This window comes from Ictalurus furcatus, chromosome 12 (genome assembly GCF_023375685.1).
Source record: "Ictalurus furcatus strain D&B chromosome 12, Billie_1.0, whole genome shotgun sequence".
Lineage (NCBI taxonomy): Eukaryota > Metazoa > Chordata > Actinopteri > Siluriformes > Ictaluridae > Ictalurus > Ictalurus furcatus.
In genome coordinates this window covers 925,389-947,107 of record NC_071266.1, presented here as the reverse complement: position 1 = coordinate 947,107, position 21,719 = coordinate 925,389, and the positions used below count along the sequence as shown (strand labels likewise).

The 21,719-nt window shown below is 41.0% G+C and overlaps 1 protein-coding gene across 1 annotated transcript; it reads right to left on the bottom strand.

Annotated features, from left to right (window-relative positions):
• Positions 1 to 337: 337 nt before the first annotated feature.
• Positions 338 to 1,300, bottom strand: atp5f1e (ATP synthase F1 subunit epsilon). The gene is made up of 3 exons (XM_053638923.1): positions 1,143 to 1,300; positions 785 to 909; positions 338 to 453 (listed from the first exon to the last, which is right to left on the bottom strand). Exons 1-2 carry the CDS (start codon positions 1,172 to 1,174, stop codon positions 786 to 788), a joined length of 156 nt encoding a protein of 51 aa, XP_053494898.1. The 5' UTR covers positions 1,175 to 1,300; the 3' UTR covers positions 338 to 453; position 785.
• Positions 1,301 to 21,719: the final 20,419 nt, after the last annotated feature.

Sequence of the window (21,719 nt, the reverse complement as noted above, 5' to 3'; positions counted from 1 at the left end):
TGCACACCCCTTGCAGAATCTGCTCAATCTTAATACTGTTAACAAAATAAGAGGGATCATTAAAATCCCATGTTGTTTATTAATCCTGTCCTGAATAATCTCTCTCGCATAACAGATGTTCACATATAGTCCACAAGACACAATAACTGAATTTAGAAAAATCACCCCGTTCAAAAGTTTACACACCCTTGATTCTTAACACTGTGTTGTTACCTGGATCCACGACTGCGTTTATGTTTTGTGAGAGTTCTTCACGAGTCACTTGTTTGTCCTGAGCAATGCTGCTCTCACAAGGCAGATATGGTCTGATGTTATGCAGGAATGAAACACGAGGTAGTACTGACAAAATGAATCATAATTTATTAGAGAGAGAGAGAATACACATCTTCCACACTGAAATCAACTTTGTCAGACGATTCTCAAACCGGGAACCACAGGCTTCTCTGTCTGCTCCTACAGAGAGAAATAAAGAGAGAGGGGGAATAAAACAAAAGATAGATGAAACCGTGATGGACAAACAGGTTACTACAACTCACGTTTCGTAACTAGTTCCAGCACAGACGCGCACAGACGCGCACAGACGCGCACAGACGCGCACAGACGCGCACACAGACGCACACACACACGCACACACACACGCACACACACACGCACACACACACGCACACACAGACGCACACACAGACGCACACACAGACGCACACACAGACGCACACACAGACGCACACACAGACGCACACACAGACGCACACACAGACGCACACACAGACAGACAGACACTCACATTAGGTCGTCTTTACTTTAGTGACCTTCACATTAGCTTCTGCGTTTTTGATGGCTTCTGTTCTGAGCTGAGGTTTCAGCGCGGACCGCACGACCCTGGCGCAGATCGCAGAGTACCGAATGTAGCTGAAATGACACCAGGGGAAGGAAGGTCAATACCTGGCTACACACATGATCCGGAACAGGAACCGTGCACATCACATCAATGTAGCTAGGATTTATCTAGGCGAGGATTACAGTAAACTGAAACAGCTCGCTAGCCGTGCAGACGCTCAATGTTTCTAAGTACAAAAGGAAGCAGCATTTCACAGTCAAACGTCAATCTACATTACAGCGGGGATAAAGTTTCTGTTACGGACCTGATCCCAGCTTGCCGCCAGTAGGAAACCATTTCTGTAAAATGTGGTAGAGAAGGTGAAACCTTCAGCGACGATATTTCCCAAGGACAAGGCCAACACGAACCGGAAATAACGCACTCTACTCGGCGGCTTCTTCTTCTGCTGCTGCTGCTGCTTCTAAGGTTTATTGGCGGTTGGCGAACCAGCGTTGTGATGCATTACCGCCACCAACTGGACAGGAGTGTTGAGCACCTAATGGAGAGGAGGTTATATATTTCCCCTTGTCCTAGACCAGTGGTTTTCAAAGTGGGGGCCGCCAGGGGGCGCCCGGGGGGCCTCAACAATTTGGTGTGAAAAATAAATAAATGTATGTTTTCTCTTTCTCACTCTCAGACAACCACACACACACACACACACAATCAATTCCTAATGTAATGTAATGTAAAGATGTGAGATGTAATTATTAATAAAAAGGGGGATATATTCAGAAGTCTGTATTTTTAATGTGTTTTAAAGACATCTTGCAAAAGGGGGGCCTCGGTCAAATTTTAACGCCATGTGTGGGGCCTCGCCCTGGAAAAGTTTGGGAACCCCTGTCCTAGACCACTATTTAGAAGACTGCATTGTAATGTTGCTTACATCCATATTGTGTAGCTTTTCTTTAAGTTTTGATCTTTAGTTTTCATATGCTGTACAGTGAAGGAGCACCTGTTCCACTGCATCTGCTTGGCTGCAATATAAGCACTGTCCTGTTTTCATGGTTTCCTATTATAAATAGTGACGGATTTAGACCTGAATGCCCTAGTCTAAGACGAGTCATAATTGTATCCTGTTTTTGTTTATTATAGACTATCCTCTTTGTATTAACTTGCTTTTGAATACTGTATAGTTGCCTTCCTTTGAGTTCTCTGTCCCATTTATCGTGCTTCTTCATTTTAATATATGCGTTTTTACTTAGTGGGACCTGTATATCAATATTTAGGCGTCTTAAAGCTAATACAGTTTCATTGCCTTGAGCTCCCCACATGTGCTGGTACCCATATAAATGACAGCATTAACAGGGCAGTGGTGGTTCGGTGGTTAAAGGCTATGGGTTACTTATCAGAAGGTCAGGAGTTCATGCCCCTGCACTGCCCTTAGGCCCTTACTCCTAAATTGCTCAGTTGTATAAATGAGATAAATGTAAATCGCACCGGATAAGGGCGTCTGCCAAATACCCTAAGTGTAAATGGTGTGAATTCTGAATAAACTTGCAAGAATTTCATATATTATATCTTGTCTTGATGAATATTGCCCACTTGAGAGGCTTGCTAAAGCTGAGCGAGAGTCAGTACATAATACCACATTTAGTGGCCGAACATTCTCACCCCACTGAAGGCCAACAAGATTGCTATCAATTCTGTTGAAAAGACAGATATATAATTTGTTGTCCTGTTCTTCCTACTGTTGTTAAATTTCGGAATGTATACCACTGAAGCTGTGTAACCTGATCTAGGATCCTTGGAACTGTAAAATGAAATCTGTAAAAATGTGAAGTGCTGAAAAATATACTTGATCTAAATGTTGTTCAATAACAATTTCTTGAGAGACATGCTTTTCTTTCTTCAATTTTCCTGCAACTGAATATCAGCTTGAGGCATAGGAAATAATCAGGGGGGAGTATTTAATATAACAACCGCAGGACTGACTGTAATATCCATAATGCCTATATTCTGAGCATCCCTGGAGGCAGTCCACCCAAAGCTTCTCATTCTGTTATCTCCATGCTCCCAACATTCCTCCAACACTTTCAGTACTGGGTGTATTTCAGAGTGTCCTTTCAGGTTAGTCCAATATACAATCGCTAATTAAAGTCTATGGGGATCTAATGGTGTCTCTCTTCTTACTGGGTTGGGAATTGAGGAAGATCTGAAAGTTCCATAGCATATTCTTAAAGCTTGTGTCTGAACAGCTTCAATCTTTCAAATTTATTTGATGTTGCAGACCCATACACCATGCTCCCATCATCTAAAGAGGACCTAATTAATGCACAGTATATCCGTTTTAAAGACTGACGATTAGCACACCACTCAAAATATATTTATGCCTTTTTTTACATTTAGTTATAAACTTCTTAGCATGTATAACAATATCCATCCATATTCCGAGGGATCTTATCACTGATACTTGTTCCAGTATCTGGCCATACATTTTCAAGTTGTAATTTTTGGTCTAATTTTTCTTTTTGTGTAACACATTACCTGAGTTTTGGCCACAGATAACTGGAAAATTCCACTTATTGGCCCACTTTTCCACTTCATCAATTGCTGTCTGCATACTTCTTGTTACATCTGGGATATTATGCCCACTTTTCCATATTGCACCGTCATCAGCATATAATGATCTCCCACAATCTATTTTGATTCGATTGAATACATCATTTATTATTAGATTGAATAGTACTGGACTATATACACTACCCTGTGGGGTACCTTTATGTGATGAATATGTTTTAGAGTATGTTGTTCCCACTCTAACCTGCATTGTACGTCCAAATAAAAAATCCATAATCCAATTATACATTCTCCCTCCTATTCCCATAGATTCCAGTTTAATTAAAAGTCCCCCTTTACAAAAGCATGCTGTATGTTTTTTCAATATCAAAAAACACACCCACCACCACCATGTCTTTACCTGGTTTTCCTATGGGCACGATCACTCCATGTTTCCATGAAGGAGGCAGTCTGCCTGCATTCCATATCTTATTAAAAAGACATAGTATAACTTCCAATGACTTTTCTGATAGAGATTTAATCATGGAATAACACATGTCATCTATTCCTGGAGATGTTTGTTTGGCTCCCCTTAGAGCTCTGTTTAATTCACACAAAATACATAGAGAATTCTGCATCAAGGGTGTCAGCGGAAGGCTTTCTTTTGACCATAATTTCTGGGTCCTCTCTAACACTACAGTATGTTCTCTATATATTTTCATTTCTTGTGATATATTATTAATACTATGAACTCTCACAAGGATTTCAGCTAACAGTTCTGCTTTTTCTCCATTATTTAAGAGTGGTAAACTATTGCTTTTGTGAATTCCTCCCAACTTCCTGATCATACCCCACATCTCTACCTATAGAGTTACAAAACTGCATCCAAATATTTATTTTTAGCAGTTTGGATTACTCTTCTTACTTCTGCCTGTGCTTTCTTATACATGACAAAATCATCAAATGAATTTGACCTCTTAATCTTCTTGAATGCTTTATTCCTATATTGTATTGCTTTACTGCATTCTTCTGTCCACCAAGATACTGCTTTCTTCCTTTTTTCCTCTTTCTATTTTCCATTTGTCTCCTCTGCAGATCTATTCAATATTTCACATATCTACTTATTACTTTCTTATATACCCTGTATATCCCTGTATATCCGTATTACCCAAATACTGTATATCCAAATCTTGCAACCTTATTTCATGTAATTCTTTCAATCCCTCCAAGTTTGCTGTTTTAAGCCTCCACCTAGGGATGATTTGCTCTACTGTTTCTGTGAGATTCATACCTATTTTACAGAAAATAATAAATGATCACTACCCATTGTGGTTTCATCACAAACATCTCACACACATATAATTACCTAAGCTTTCTGTTACTAATGTTAGGTCTATTGCAGAACATCTACCATGTACAACATAGATTCTTCTTCCCCTACCGACTTCTTGTTTCTCCAAAACCAATTTTTATGACAAGCTCCTCATTTCATTTGAGCAACTGACATATTGTGATTCTTACCTATGAATTCATATGAGAAAATATATATTTGAAGTATATTCCCATTGATTTAAAAAAAATAACAATAATTGCACACCTGGGTGACTAGGAACAGGAAATTGTTCAACCATAACTTCCTGTTTCAGGGCTATAAATATGAGGTAGCACATAGGCCAAATTCCCTTGGGCTGAGTCCGAAATGGTGTACTACCCTACCACACAGTAGGTGAAAAGCAGTAAGCCAGAAGGGTAGTATGTCCGAATTCTCAGTAGGCGAGAAATATTTTGAGATTTTGCAGTATGCAACCGATGGACGCTATGCGAGTCAAAAATCCCATAATGCAGCACATGATAATGGCGGTTGTAGTATGTCCAGGACTGTAATCATATCTACACACACATACTGATTAGTATATACTGTTTCAATGGCCATGCAGTAGGTATTCTCACAGCACATGATTTCGGACATTCAAGGAATATAGCTGTGATGTTCGCCAAAAGGTTGTTGAGCTTCACAAAATGGGGCGTGTCTATAAGAAAATAGCACAAGCATTGAAAATGCCCATTTCCACCATCAGGGCAATAATTAAGAAGTTCCAGTCAACTGGAAATGTTATGAATCGATCTGGAATTGGACGTGTGTCTATATCGTCTCAACGCACCGTGAAGAGGACGGTTCGAGTGGATAAAACATCTCCAAGGATCACAGCTGGAGAACTGCAGAAGTTAGTCGTGTCTTGGGGTCAGAAAGTCTCCAAAACTACAATCTGAAGTCACCTACATCACCACAAGCTGTTTGGAAGGGTTTCAAGAAAAAAGCCTCTACTCTCATCCAAAACAAACTCGAGCGTCTTCAGTCTGCCAGACACTACTGGAACTTCAAATGGGATCGGGTTCTATGGTCAGATGAAGCCAGAATAGAGCTTTTTGGTAATAAACACCAGAGGTGGTTTTGGAACACACAGAGAGGTAGCCATATGGGAAAGTACCTCATGCCCATGGTTAAATATGGAGGTGGATCTTTAATGTTTTGGGCTGTTTTTCTGCCAGAGGACCTGGACATTTTGTTAGGATACATGGCATCATGGACTCTATCAAATATCAACAGATATTAAATGAACACCTGACTGCCTCTGCCAGAAAGCTAAAATGGGCCGTGGTTGGATCTTCCAGCAGGACAGTGATCCAAAACATACATCAAAATCAACACAAAAATGCCATGACCATCCCAGTCCCCTGACCTGAACCCCATAGAAAACCTGTGGGGTGAACTGAAGAGGAGACTCCACCAGTGTGGACCTCGAAATTTGAAGGATGTGGACAGATTCTGTATGGAGGAATGGTCTCAGATCCCTCGCCATGTATTCTCCAACCTCATCAGGCGTTATAGGAGAAGACTCAGAGCTGTTATCTATATGACTAAAAGGGTACCAACTGTAAACTTTTTTTTTCCATAAAGGATTATCTTATAATGATCTGTTTTGGAGTATATCTGTGTCCTTTTATTGCTAATAAAAATGTTTTTGTATTTGCCGATTTTGTTCCATTTTCTCAAGGACGGTCAGTTTTTAGTAAATTTTATGTGTCATTTGGTAGAGTGTATCACCATTATTAATATGCACTGTTTCAAAGAGGATCAAATGTTTTCTTGTCCAAATATGTAAAAAAACAACAACAATTTCCATGGGTTGTACTTATTTTTCACATGACTGTAGGTGAAGGGAAACAGGGTCCTGCTCTCCTCAGCCAGAGGAAAGCTAAAAAAGGCAGAACAGTGATCAATTACAGTAAAGCAAAAGCCATATCACCCTGCAGCACTCAGCTGGTTTCCCACTACAGCGAAGCAGGGTTGAGCCTGGTCAGTAGGCTTGAACCTGGAAAGGTTGCTGCTGGAAGTGGTATTAGTGAGGCCAGCAGGGGGCGCTCACCCTGTGATCTGTGTGGGGCCTAATGCCCCAGTATAGTGACGGGGACACTATACTGTAAAAACAGCACCGTCTTTCAGATGAGACATTAAGCCGAGGTCCTGACTCTCTGTGGTCATTAAAAATCCCAGGACACATCTTGTAAAGGGTAGGGGTATAACCCCAGTGTCCTGGTGAAATTCCTTCACTATCACGGCCTCCTAATATTCTTCATCCCTGAATTGGCTACATGACTTTCCATGACTCTTCTCCACCAATAGCTGGAGTGTGGTGGGTGTTCTGGTGCATTATAGCTTCATCCATATAGCATGGGTGTTCTGGTGCACTATAGCATCATCCAGGTGGATGCTACACACTAGTGGCGGTTGAGGAGATTTTCCCCCCATACAATGTAAAGTGCTATGAGAGTCTAGAAAAGCACTACATAAATCTAAGGATTTAAAGTATTTGGCATCAGGAGGAACATTTGTCAACAACGCGTACGGATTGGGAACTCTACTACTCAATGACTGCTCGTAAAGCATGAACCAAATGCCATTTTGACATCTGATTTTGCAACAGGTAAAATTGAAGTGTTGCAATAGCTAGATGTCTCAATTAATACTCTGGCTTGGCCTGGCTTTTGATACCTTGCTCAACGTCAGGACGCAATGGGTATTGTCTTTTTCGCAGTGGGCAGACTCCTGGTCTAAATCCAATCCAGACAGGGCTAGTGGATTTAACTAAACCCACATCAGTGTCATGTTGAGATCACAACTCAATTGGTACTTGCCTATCCATTTCTCTTAACACCTCAGTTGTTCTAGGTTCTGCTACATGTGTTTCTGTCATTTGCGTTCTGCGGTTTCTTATTGATCACTACCTCTTGTGGGATTCCCACCATAACAGTAGTACACAAAATCTTTATTGTCCACTCAGCTGTGGAAAATCAAAGGATGTTCTGTTACTTCCCTGTTGCTACTGTTCCCTGTTTTCTACTTCCTTCTTCATTTGTCCTAGGTTTTTTGACTCCCATCCATCTTTCTCATAAAGATTTACATGTGGAACTGAATTGGAAACCTGAAATCAACTGTCAATAAATTCACAACCGTCAATTTTCATAGCCATGACCTGTTTCCCTATCAGTATATATTGTGATATCAGAGGGACCTTTTGGCCTTCAGTTCCACTCAACCACCTTTTTTCAATTTCTTGGTCATGTTCGGGATTATACACCATCGTGTAGTGAAATTCAGATTGTGGCATTTGCACCCCAGGGATCTGGGCCTCAATGAACTTTCCCAATTTGCTAATGCTCCTCTCTACATAATTTCCTAATTTTCCTAGCCAATACACATTTGCTTTTGGTTCTGAAGCTACCATTTGCATTTTAGTCCCACTATTATCTATATACACTCCATCTGGGGAACACCTAATTTGGAGATCCACAACGCATCTCTCCCTAACAAATTAATAGGAGTGTTTTCTGACACCAAAATGGGTAATGTTATAGTTTTGCATCTGGTTTGTAGACAAAGTGGAGCTATCATAGCAATTAGCTGCATTTGTCCCGAGAATCCTACTGTCTTGGAAAATTTTCCAGACAAAGAATTTTGCCCTTTGTTTCTTCTTCAAATACCTTGATCCACTTCCCAGTCCACGTGTGTCAGGAAGGCGAGTGATCAGCCCATCAAGATCCTGTGTGGCCCAAGGCACATATTGGGCCTGTGCTCCCTTAATTAAAATAGGGAATACTTTTGCCATTTTAGCTTGTTCTTTTAAGATTTTACTTGGTCTATGTTGCCTCTCTCCCTGTCCCCATGTCCAGGAAGGTAACAGAGTCAGCTCTTCTGGTCTGAGTAGTTCCCATGATGTAGTTGTTTCTTCTTTAATATTCTCAAGATACAGCTCTCCTCCCATAATTCACTTATGCTCTCTCTTTTGCAGTCTGTACTCTCTTTCTATCGGCTGTCTTCTCTCTGCTGTTCTTTGTTGCCTTCTTGATCTTTCTGCTTCCCTTTGTATTTCAGATTCCCCCAAAAAGAGATTCTTACTTGCAATATAACCCCACTTATATGCTTGCCTTACAGTCTTTAGCTAATGCTCAGTAATGAGTACCGCTTCTTACCTTATCAGGCGGAGTCCGGGACCTCTGGGCTCGGAACCTTCTGTGTAGGAAGCCGGTCTTGTGGAGCGGGAAGAAAATAATAAAAGAAATAAAAATTCGCCTATGACTCAATCAGGAGTCGTTACTAGTTATTTGAAGTGTATTCTAATCACCTACCATGAGGCTTCAGTTTATTGATTCAAAATAACAATATTTAACATAGGCGTCTCATCACACGGATGATGGTGCGTACATAAGAGTAAACATGTTTACATAAGTATATAGGATATAGGATACAGGAACATACAGACACTTTTACAGAAGCATCTCATAATAAATGCTCAGCAAAAATGCCACTAATCACTAATCACATAATAAATGCATAAGTTAGTCGCACACGAAGACATAAAAACATGAGCGTCTCATCACAAGGATGATAGATGCGACTAATCCCAAGGATCATAGATGCGACTAATCCCAAGGATGATAGATGCGACTAATCCCAAGGATCATAGATGCGACTCATCACAAGGATGATAGATGCGACTCATCACAAGGATGATAAATGCATAGGTTAGGCAAACGTCACATACAAAGACAGAAAGTAGCGGACTCATCACAAGGATGATAGATGCGACTCATCACAAAGATGATAAATGCATTATGTTAGGCACACGTAAAGACAGACAGACAGACAGACAGTCATGACAGGTTTACAGCCCCAGAGGGCTTGAGTGGCACAAGGGCAAAACCAAGGCGCAAATCTTCACCACGCAAGTTCTTGGCCAAATCTCACAACTTCCATTTGGCTATATATACTCTTCAGACAGCCCTTAAAACAGGAAGTAATCTCCTAATATGGGTATAAGAGCTAAGTCACTCATTCAACAGTCATGTCATTCACAGCCCGAATGGTATCTTCATATACACAGTGTATGTTTCTTTCTCTTCTTATATCATATAACATATCTCTGGCTTGTTCAACAAAGTGTAGGCAGAAAGTCATTTGACTAAGAGCTTTATGCAGCTGTCGTTTTAATATTCTCATCTGTTCGTGTGTCCATTCACTGGATTCAATCTCACTGTCCAGTTGTTGGGGAGATATTCCAGAGAGCTGAGGCCCATATCTCTGGGCGAGCTGCCGTGAGGGGAGACCAGGTTTCGAGAATGATCGCGTAATTCTCCTCTTGAACTGGCGGTAGGGAGTAGGATGCATTTGGATAAGTCCGACGGTAATGCCACTTTCTCTCCGAGCTCTGTTTCTTCTTTTCCTCTCTCTCTTTTTCTGGTTTCTCGTTCCACGCCTCTTTATATGATTAACGCATTTTAGATTATACAGCATAATTAAGCAGCATACACACATCATAATTAAACAGCATACATGATAATTATTAAGCAAGCATTTGTACCATAAAATCATTCATTCAATCTTTCCTTGTGCCTTTATGGTGACTCTAGGGAGTAGCCATGATCATGCTCAATTATTCAAATGCTCCTGTATGAATCCCTGATCAACCTCGAGTTCCTCAGCTAGTAGTTGCAGTTGTAATTGCAGTTCCACTACAGATTCCATTACAGGTTCTATTACAACAGGTTCCATTACACCGTAGTCATTTTCCTGTTGCTTCTAAGTCATCAAGTCATCAAGTGAAAGCCCAGCAGCATCTCTACTTTCTGCAAAGGCTGAAAAAAGTCCATCTCCCACCCCTCACCCTTACAGCATTCTACAGAGGAACCATTGAGAGCATGCTGGGCAGCTGCATCACTGCCTGGTTCAGATATTGCACCGTATCAGATCGCAAGACCCTGCAACGGAAAGTGAGGACAGCTGAAAAGATCATCGGGGTCTTTCTTCCCTCCATCATAGACATTTACATCATACGCTGCATCCACAAAGACACCAGCACCGTGGATGACCCCACACACCCCTCACACAAAATCTTCACTCTTCTGCCATCTAGCAAAATGTACCAGAGCATTCAGACCCTCAAGGTCAGACTATATAACAGCTTCTTCCCCCAAGCTAACAGACTCCTCAATACTCAGAGACTGGATTGATACACACGTGCACACATGCACGCACACATACACACACACACACAAACACACACACACACACACACACACACGCTCTGTCACACACACACTCACACATTCATACACACACACACACACAATCATACTGGACTGAACACCATTCCACTCCCCATATAAAAGTATCATGTTTAATTTCTCATCACCGTACTCTTTACTTGGCTGCTAACGCAATAACTGCAATGTCCATATATGGTATAAGCTAATTTGCTGAATACTATGTCATAGAATGTTATGATTATATTCACAGCATTTTTTATTACATTGTTATTCTTTTGCTATCTTTTTGTACTACCTGTTATATTGGACACTTCCACACTAAAACTGTGTACTGGTCGGAGCTACACTGTCACTGACTGTGCCTACTGTCTTGTTTTAGTAGTTACTGTACTGTGTTTTTTGTACACGTTTGCACATGCACTTTATGTAGAAATGTGTAGGTCTTATTTAGTTCTGTGTCGTCACATGCGGTTACATGTGTTGAGGAAGGAAATACAAGCAAAGCGGAGAACAATACAAGTAGTGCTACCATACAAGATTTATAATTGAGTTCTAGAAAATCAAAGTGCGCAGAGTAGAGGTGTAAGAGCCATGGTAATTTTTTTTTTTTTAAAGATAATGTGAGGTTGGCATTTTAGTTACATGCTAGTTGTGCTAGTTACGTGCTCACGGAAGAGGTGGGTCTTCAGCTGTTTCTTGAAGATGGTGACAGATTCTGCGGTCCCGATTGACGTTGGAAGTTCATTCCACCACTGAGGAACAGTTAGTTTGAAGGTTCTGGAAAGGGACCTTGAGCCATGCTGAGTAGGTGATCACTAAAAGTCGGTCATTAACCAATCGCAGATTGCGTGAGGGAACGTAAGCCTTCAGGAGAGAGTTGAGGTAGGAGGGTGCTGTTCCAGACAAGGTCTTGTACGTGAGCATTAAGGCCTTGAATTTGATCCGGGCGGCTACAGGAAGCCAGTGGTTGAAGACGAGGCGTGCTGCTGCATTCTGAATCATTTGAAGGGGTTTGATGGAGCTGCTGGGAGGCCCGAGAGTAGTGAGTTGCAGTAGTCCAGTTTTGAAATAACAAGAGCCTGGACTAGTATCTGTGCAGCCTGTTCGGGTCTGATTTTCTTGATGTTGTACAGGATGAACCTACAGGACCGTGTAGTTGTTGAGATGTGGTCTGTAAAGGTCAAGCTGTCATCAAAAGTCACCCCAAGGTTCTTGGCCGACCTGGTTAGCTTGAGTGTGGTTGAGTCGAGCTGTACAGTGAGGTTGTGGTTGATTGAGGGACAGGCTGGGATGAAGAGAAGCTCAGATTTTGCCAAGTTGAGCTTAAGGTGGTGTTCCCTCATCCAGACCGAGATGTCCGACAGGCAAGCAGAGATTCATGCAGAGACAGATGGATCATCAGGATGGAAGGACAAATAGAGCTGGGTGTCATCAGCATAGCAATGATATGAGAAGCCATGAGACTCAATCGCCTGCCAAAGAGATGTAGTATAAATCGAAAAAAAGCAGAGGACCCAGAACTGATATCTGACGAACCCCAGTTGTGAGTTGCTGAGTTTCAGAAATACCTCCCCTCCACAATACCTTGAAGGATCTGTCTGAGAGATAGGATTCAATCCAGCGTAGAGCCGTTCCAGTGATGCCCAGGCTGGAGAGAGTTGACAGGAGGATCTCATGGTTCACAGTGATGAAAGCAGCAGAGAGGTCGAGTAGGATGAGGACGGATGATCTAGAGGACTGCTTGGTGTCCAGGAGGTTGTTCTGTGTGAGAAAATTGGAGAGTTGATTAAAAACAGCTCTTTCAAGGATTTTGGAAAGAAAAGGGAGGAGGGAAACAGGTCTGTAGTTGTCAACTGCAGCAGGGTTAAGTGATGGTTTTTTAAGCAGTGAGGTAACCCGGGCCTGCTTAAATGAGATAGGGTATGTGCCAGTAGAGAGGGATGTGTTAAAGATGTGTGTGAGTGCAGGTAATAGTGTGGGAGAGATGGACTGAAGAAGGTGAGAAGGGATAGGGTCAAGAGGACAGGTTGTGGGACGGCTAGAGAGGAGGAGTTTAGAGACATCAGTCTCTGAGAGAGGAGAGAAGGAAGTCAGTTGGAGGTTACATGGAGGAGGAGCCGGTCTATGCATGTCTGGGGTTGAGAACTGGTTCCTGATTGATGTAACCCTGTTGGAAAAGAAAGTGGCAAGAGGTAGGGGAAGTGGGAGGAGGGGGACAGAGAAGAGAAGAAAAGGTTTTGAAGAGAGTCCGGGTATTGGGAGAGCTGCCAATCTTCTCTTGGTAGTATGTGGCTTTAGTAGGGGAGATGCTATTGGAAAAAGAGGAGAGAAGTGATGGTAACTGGTTAGGTCAGTCGGATTATTAGATTTACGCCATTTCCTTTCAGCTGCTCTTAGCTTGGCCCAGTTGTTACACAGAGCTTCTGAGAGCCAAGGGCTAAGGGGTGATGTGCGAGCAGGTCTGGAGGTTAGGGGGCAGATGCTGTCAAGTGTTGTGGATAAAAATGACATGAAATAAACACGAGGGAGACCTAGTATGAGTAATATGTAATTTTATTGAAAATTCACAGGACTGGTTGGATTCACACTTTAAGATCTTTAAGAGTAACACACTATGGTTTATTAGTCACAGAGAAATATAAGAGCTGAGGAGGGCAGGCTGAGAAACACACACACTCTTGTACAGTCAAGGGCAGGCGTGCAGACATAACACACACAAAGGCCCCAACGCACACACATAACATTATGAGATAACAACATGAGACCAAGGTCTCTCTAAAATTGTTTTCTCTCTCTCCCACTTTCAATCCTAATGGTAGTCAGAAAGTCCTCTTTCAAAACATCATGGTAAATTTGATAAGTCTCTTTTTAAACATCATGGTAATGTAGATGAGCTCTTTTTAACCCTATTGGTATTGATATCACAGTCTTTCTGAAATATATTGGTTATCTACTGTGTAAATACAGTATAAATACTGGAGCTTGAGCTCCAGGTGTCAGATCACTTCTGAGAATTCTCATTGGTGTGGATCTCGTGAGGTGGAAATAAATCTGGACCCTTGCTTCTTCTCACTCACAGCTGGTGTCTTTTTTTCTATCTCCAACTGGGTTTACAGATGTGAGTATTTGCTTCTATGTTGAATTTTAAGTGTCTTTGGGTAATAGGCTAAATTTGGGCCAGCATTTGGCACCCCAGATGAGACTGGGTTAAGATCTATATTATGTCTGTAATCTCTCCGTGGGACTTCACTCTCTAAGCAACAGATAGGCCGTGTAGGGGGAAAAAGGTATTGCAGACGCCTGTTATTTCAAAGTTCTGTTTTAGTGATCTGTTGTTACGAGTGGGGAGCCCCGGGGTGGGAAAAAAGACTAAAGTTGGTCTCCAAAAGAACCTTGAGCGAGTGAGAAGAGGTAAGAGAAGTGTGAACCGATTGTGATTGTATAAGGGCTATGTTTAAGGTGTATAAGGTTGTTTAATGAAATTGTATGTGTTGTGTGAGTGAAAGTCCTGCAATACCGCTGGTTAAAAATTCCAGGGCTGGATAGGAAGCAGGTGGATATGAGGCCTCAAACCCCAGATACCGGCCACTAGAGGTGGCGGCTGCATTGGTGGGGGACCCCTAATACCACTGGATTGAGACCAGGTCTGGATAGAGAGGGGTATAAATCCTGGGCCCAGGTCCGGGTCACGCAACTTAGGGAACGGACCCAGCGTGCCCGGTGTATGAATGTGTATTAACAAATGTGTGTGTGATAATATAAATAGGTGTAACAGTGTGTGAATATAATATTGGTGTGAGAGCTTGCATGCGTGTGTGATAAACTCCAAAAATTAGTTTTTGAAATAAGTGTGAGTGAGTGTGTGTTCTTTTCTGTGCAGGCCTGCTTCTGTGTGAAAGGAAAAAAAAAACAAAACACACACACACTATGTGTGTGCGCTTCAGATTGAGATGGGTAACACAGAACTTTGTGAGATATTTCTGCTTTTTCATTGAATGTTTTGAATTTGGTACAGACTTTGTGTGAGTCGGGTGGGACTGTTTGTATTATAATTACTTTGGTATCAGTAACTGCTGTATGAATGTTTTAAAAATTGGTTAGCAGTCAAGAACATTGTAAATATTTTAGACATCTTCCAGACTGCCCATTGTGTAAATCAGAACTTCTAGACCTGTAATATATAACAACATATTCCCAGATTGTGTGATCCAGGGGAAAAGGAAGACTGAAGGTGGGAAAAAAGTGTGCATTTTCAGGCCCCAGAAGCCATTGTTGAGAAGTGAGTGAGTCAGACGCTCGAAATGTGGAGGTGAAAGTCCATTTGGACCTTTCATTTATATTCCATAAATTAAGTGATAATAAAGGGTTTCTCTTTTATGACGTGTGAGCAGATAGATAAAAAGGAATAGTTTTCTGTAGGCCTAAAAGGAGGTCTTAGCCCAGTTTATAGAATACATGGTTTGGTTTGTCATTCATACATACAGCCTTATAATCTCAATAGCTCAATTGTAGTCAGCTTGCTCTTTCAGCAGCCTTTGGACTGTGGATAGTTCTATGGGAGATACAAAGTAGTCGACACAGAGTGTTTCTTTTTTGTCTATATTGCTCGTTTCATTCAGTGCCTTGTCTATAAATCCTGCAGAGATGTTAGGTATAATATTTGTAGTATTTTAGTAACTATTGTTATATAACTTGAAGTTAGTAAGTTATAAAAAATTGTGTTCACAATTATGGTAATTAAGTACATAACACTTAAATTCCTTTTAAATAATGTGGAAAAACTAGTTGGAACAACATGATTTTTATGAGTAATCAAGTTAAAAACTTGTGTTTATTATACAGATTATTAAATGAGTTTTAATTGAATACATTTGACTGTAGAGGTAAAGGTGATTTCTCCAACTCAGTGTAGTTCGTTGGTCGAAATTAATTTAAAGTTGTCAGAACTCAAAAATGATTGGTGTTTTGCAAAACTGTCTGTGTGGTTCGCCTGAAAGAGTTTTATGTGTGTTTGTTGTTTGTTTAGTATTATGGTGTTACTGTGTGTGTTCCAAGTCATGGGGGAGGGACTCCGTCCGGCCCGGCTCCTCAGTCTCCTGGCATGACACCAGGAGACTGGATTGAGACTGTGTTGAGCGGATTGTATACAGTTCCATATTTAGATTGGGTACACGGCAAAGCATGCGCGCCGGCGCTCCAAATCATTCTTTTAATTTTATTTTGAATTCCGTGTGTTTCCCTGTTTGGAAACTGAATGAAAGTGTGTTAAATTCCAGGATGACGTTCATCTAAACACAGAGCGCCCAAGAGAGGGAGAGAGCGCGCAAGAGAGATTTTTTTTTCCTTTCTACAATCTTTTAGTTATCAAATTTCACACTACTCATTAAAGTCAAACTGACTCAATATATATGTATATATATATATATATATATATATATATATATATATATATATATATATATATATATATATATATATATATATATATATATATATATATATTATACGGTGTGCTATGGATATGTCATACAAAGTATACGAGTTGCAATATTTAAATAATACAGAGCAGTGGTCACAAACTCGGGGAATGGAGCATATACTGCACGATCTGTGAAGTGAATTGATAAATCGTTATACGATAGCTGTGACTGAGCTGTGAACTGGATGCAGGTGTGTGTGATCTGGGAATTGCAGTCCATGGCAGCCAGCCATGTTTGTGGACTGCAGTGCAGGATGGGAAATGTGGTTTGTGACATGAGTAGATCTAACACTACCTTAATAAGGTCAAATACAGTTTAAATGAAATGGATACATTTATAGAAGGAATCTTATGCCTTGTCACAAATGGGCACTCAGCCAAGGAAACAAATTGGTGATAAATTGAAACAAAGCTCATAGATGATAAATTTTATTTTAGACTAAGTTAAATACATATTCACATTACTCCTAATTAGATATATTAAAATAAAGTGAACAAAATTTAAATGTCATGTATGAAGGATCTGAGTGATATTTTGAGTGTGGTACAGTTATAAGTTAATAAGGGACAAAGGGGTGCATGCATGTCTACCATTTAGACTACACACTATTGTTGTACACATAAAACCAAATTCACTAGGTTGTTTTGAATAAAAATTAGTGGGATAAAAGAGACTAGATGACTGTAAATACATGTCTAGATCTCAACCTTGTTTACTCTGTTTATTAGTTCTGTATTATTGGGATTATCACTCGTTAGCACAGGTGGGATATTAACATGTTAGGTCAGTGTACACCACAAATAGTCCTAGACTAAAGGATTTTGTTTTTCATGCACCAGAAGGATATTAAGAAAGGAAATCAGGAAGGGATAAGAATGAATCTTTGCCAATTGGGTTTGTATTTTTAAAGTCAACAGACTAGAACTCTTTTACAGATTAACTAAACATGAGAGTGGAAGACCCCTTTATGAGAGGTGTTATTCCTTTGATTAGAGAAGTTGAGATTACTTCAATAATTTTTAAATGATTTGACAGACCAACATTATTTAATCTCTGCAGCAATATTTCATGATCCACTGTGTCGAAAGCCTTTGATAAATCGACAAACAGGGAAGTGCAGAAGGTACCGTGACATTGTTTTAGGACTTTCAAAACAGCTGTTGTGATGATATGTTTTTATGACCTTGGACTTTTTTGCAAACTGATAACATGTCAACGGTTCACTGAAAAGGCTTTCTAAAAGGGACATAGGTGTACTCCTCTGTGGTCATAGACTCCCTTGCACGCTCCCAAGGCCGACAGGACATGATTGGGGTCATCCTCCGCCCCATAAAGCACAACAAATGTTCCTGGACATTATCAAGTATGGTCTGCAGTGGATCACTGATTGCTCTTTACATGATAAAATCCTGAGATCTGGGTGTTCTTTGGACCAGCCTGACATTGAATGGACTTATGCTCTGCACCTGTACTATGGCTGGCAAACGTCAACAAAGACTGTGTCTTACATGTGACTGAAAGGGGGGACGCCGCTGGGGGGGTCCCGGCTCAGGAGTATGGGGCGCTTGCAAGGCTGTAGTTTATGTATTGAAAACATTGGATTTGGTGGCACAAGGATTGCCAGCACGGTGCGTGCCACGGCTGGAGATGCTCTCTTAGTGCAGATCACTGGGAAAATTGCTCTCTCACACATCGATCTTACATTCATCACACCAGGTCATTTCTATTTTGAAAGAACAGGACATGGGGATATGGGGTTAGTCTATGTGCCACCCAAAATGAAACTCTTAAACCTATTAGTGTGCCTAACACACCAACTGTAGTGTTGTATTTCCTAATTAATTCTGTGGAGCCAGTCTCTGAGAACACTCACGATTGCCTAGCCGAAATTCATATTTCCTCAAGCTTAAAAGTCTGAAGTTTCGAGTCTGAAATTTCACAAACATTATGAGCACCCTGATCTGGCCAATTGGCTGAATTAAAAGCTATCACTACAGAGTGCAACCTGGTTAAGGGTAGAATTGCTAATATATAAATATATAGATAAATATTGACATTTATGCCCATGGATTGTGTCATCGGTTTGGAGTTGTGCGAATGCAGTGAGGTTTTAGAATAAGTTGGAACGCCACTTTAACATACCGAGCAAATAGTTAATTGAATTCTAATTGTACCTTCTGCACTTTGCACTGTATGTATTACAGATGCCCATGATTTTAACCAGTGTGCGAGGGGGAAGGTAGAGGAATGATCTCTGTACTTACAGGCAACGGTGGAGGATAATCTGAGTGTGATATTTGTGCTCAAAATTTTTTTTTCCTTGACCAGGGATAGGTCCTAGATCTGGCATACCATCTCAAGTTTAACGTAATTTGTGCTGATACTAAACATATTTCGGTAGATGCTCTACCTCTTGCACTAATGACCTATCGCATGCAGACTAACGGCAATATGTATCTAACACCGCATGAAATGCTTACGGGTCGACCCATGTCTGTGTCTGTTCCTTATGAAGGACTGCCACTGGAGTAATTGCAGATGGATCAAAAAACATATATGAGACTAACTAACTAACTATTATGTATGAAGCTATCTATTCACAGGAAAAGAGCTGGGTGCATTGTTATGGGTGAGGCGTTACCACCTCAACGGGGGGAGGTGTTCACCCGGAAGTGGGAGACCAGGAGCAGCGAGAGAATGGCTGAAGCTGTCTACAAGATCCCCAAGATCCCGATCCCCGAGGATGCTCGATCCTCCAATGACGAGGTTGTGGGGAACACGTGAAGGTCCAGTACGAAGCTGCTGTCAATGGGGGTCTGCCCTCAAGAGACATTATCGTAGAACTCTCAAGTCAATGGCAGACCAGGATGAGAAGATGTGATGATCCATACCCTGGGTGTAAGTGCTAGCCTAACCTCTCCCCAAAGGGTGGCTCTCTACAGTACGTAAAGTGCTTGAGCTGAAGACAACCAGCATACAGAGAGATACTGCCAACAGAGACTGTCAAGTTGTATTGTTATAAAATGTTTCTGATATGACCCGTGACATGTGATGTGCAACAAAGTGTGACGCACTCAGGCACGAGAAAAGTATAATGGTGCTGTCGAGCACATAGTGCTGGCAGGGTGGGAATTTTTCCTCATAGGAGGTTTTTTCGCCCACCCCTGACTGCGAAGGTTTGGGGTTTTATTTTTTTTGGGGGGGGAAGCAAGACTCTGCAGGTCCCGACAAATACAAAACTGTGGGCTGACAGGCCCAGTTGAGAAAGTTAGGGACGTGTAGATCCAATCCTGATCAGTGTAGCGTAGAAGTGGTTACTGTAAGAGACCCATTTGATTACGAGGATGAGCGCAGGAATTATGGCTTCGTTAGAGTAATCCTCCGACAGCTAGCGGGGGACGGCCATGGGGTGCGGCAGAACCAGTTTCTCCACAGATACCCGCTTAATTAAGGTAGTTTATGAGGCTTTATAGCCTCAGATGGGGGAATGTTGTGGATAAAAATGACATGAAATAAACACGAGGGAGACCTAGTATGAGTATTATGTAATTTTATTGAAAATTCACAGGACTGGTTGGATTCACACTTTAAGATCTTTAAGAGTAACACACTATGGTTTATTAGTCACAGAGAAATATAAGAGCTGAGGAGGGCAGGCTGAGAAACACACACACTCTCGTACAGTCAAGGGCAGGCGTGCAGACATAACACACACAAAGGCCCCAACGCAAACACATAACGTTATGAGATAACAACATGAGACCAAGGTCTCTCTAAATTGTTTTCTCTCTCTCCCACTTTCAATCCTAATGGTAGTCAGAAAGTCCTCTTTCAAAACATCATGGTAAATTTGATAAGTCTCTTTTTAAACATCATGGTAATGTAGATGAGCTCTTTTTAACCCTATTGGTATTGATATCACAGTCTTTCTGAAATATATTGGTTATCTACTGTGTAAATACAGTATAAATACTGGAGCGTGAGCTCCAGGTGTCAGATCACTTCTGAAAGTTCTCATTGGTATGGATCTCGTGAGGTGGAAATAAAATCTGGACCCTTGCTTCTTCTCACTCACGGCTGGTGTCTTTTTTCTATCTCCGACTGGGTTCACAGATGTGAGTATTTGCTTCTATGTTGAATTTTAAGTGTCTTTGGGTAGTAGGCTAAATTTGGGCCAGCATTTGCCGCAAAACAATAGCAGATGACCAAAGCGTCACCCATAACTCTAGTATTAACATCTTTTTAACGTAAATAATCTAAATATGCATCTAAATGGAGTGATTTTTATATATGATTTAGATTGTGATCTATATGAGGATGCTGAAAAGCCAAAATTATCCCTCTGAAATATTTTAATTAAACTACACTAGCTTCCATCTTGAGGTAACAGTAAACTCATTAGCTTAGTTTTTAAGTTAACGTGAGGTCGCAGTTGCAAACAGAGAGCTTACTACATTAAACCATGTTCAATCAGCCAGTGAACAGTAAATCTATTAACCAGCTGAAACATATTACTTAGTAGCTGAAGAGATGAGGACCCTGTCCCATAACTAGAAATGTGCTGGGACGGTCCATTGCGCAACAGGAAGATCACAGCACATTTCAGATCTCACAAAGACGTGTTATATGCCCTCCTGTCCCTCTGAGCTTGTTCTTCCAAGGTAGCCTGGCAAGAAAGGTCTTCATAAGAAGGCTTTCACAAACAGCTGTTGTCCCGCTGAAAGAGTCAGGTAAAATTAATAAAAAAGGGCTTGAAGTGGGTTTGAAGTGTACTCCGTGCTCACTGGTATGTAGTACTGGGAATGATTCTACTCTCTTCTGTTCCAGCCACGACTTTTAGTACTGACCTTTAGTACTGGCAAAGTAAATATTAAAAATCTGTTTTGAAATTACTGGCTTATGCTTTTCCTTAATTTGTGCCAATTGTCATTTAATTATATTTAAACAATAAAACAGTAGATGAATTTAGTATTGAGCAGCAGGGGGGTAGCTAGGGAGTTCTGGGCTCCCACCATCCTCCACCCACATCATATAAGGTATAAGATATGGGCATGGAGGCCCACATCGATGGTGCCATGTAACCTAATTGGGATTTCTTACAAAATAACAAAAACAATATAAATACAAGCTAAGTTGTAATTATATATATGTGTGTGTGTGTGTGTGTGTGTGTGTGTGTGTGTATATATATATATATATATATATATATATATATATATATATATATATATATATACACATACACACACACACACACACAC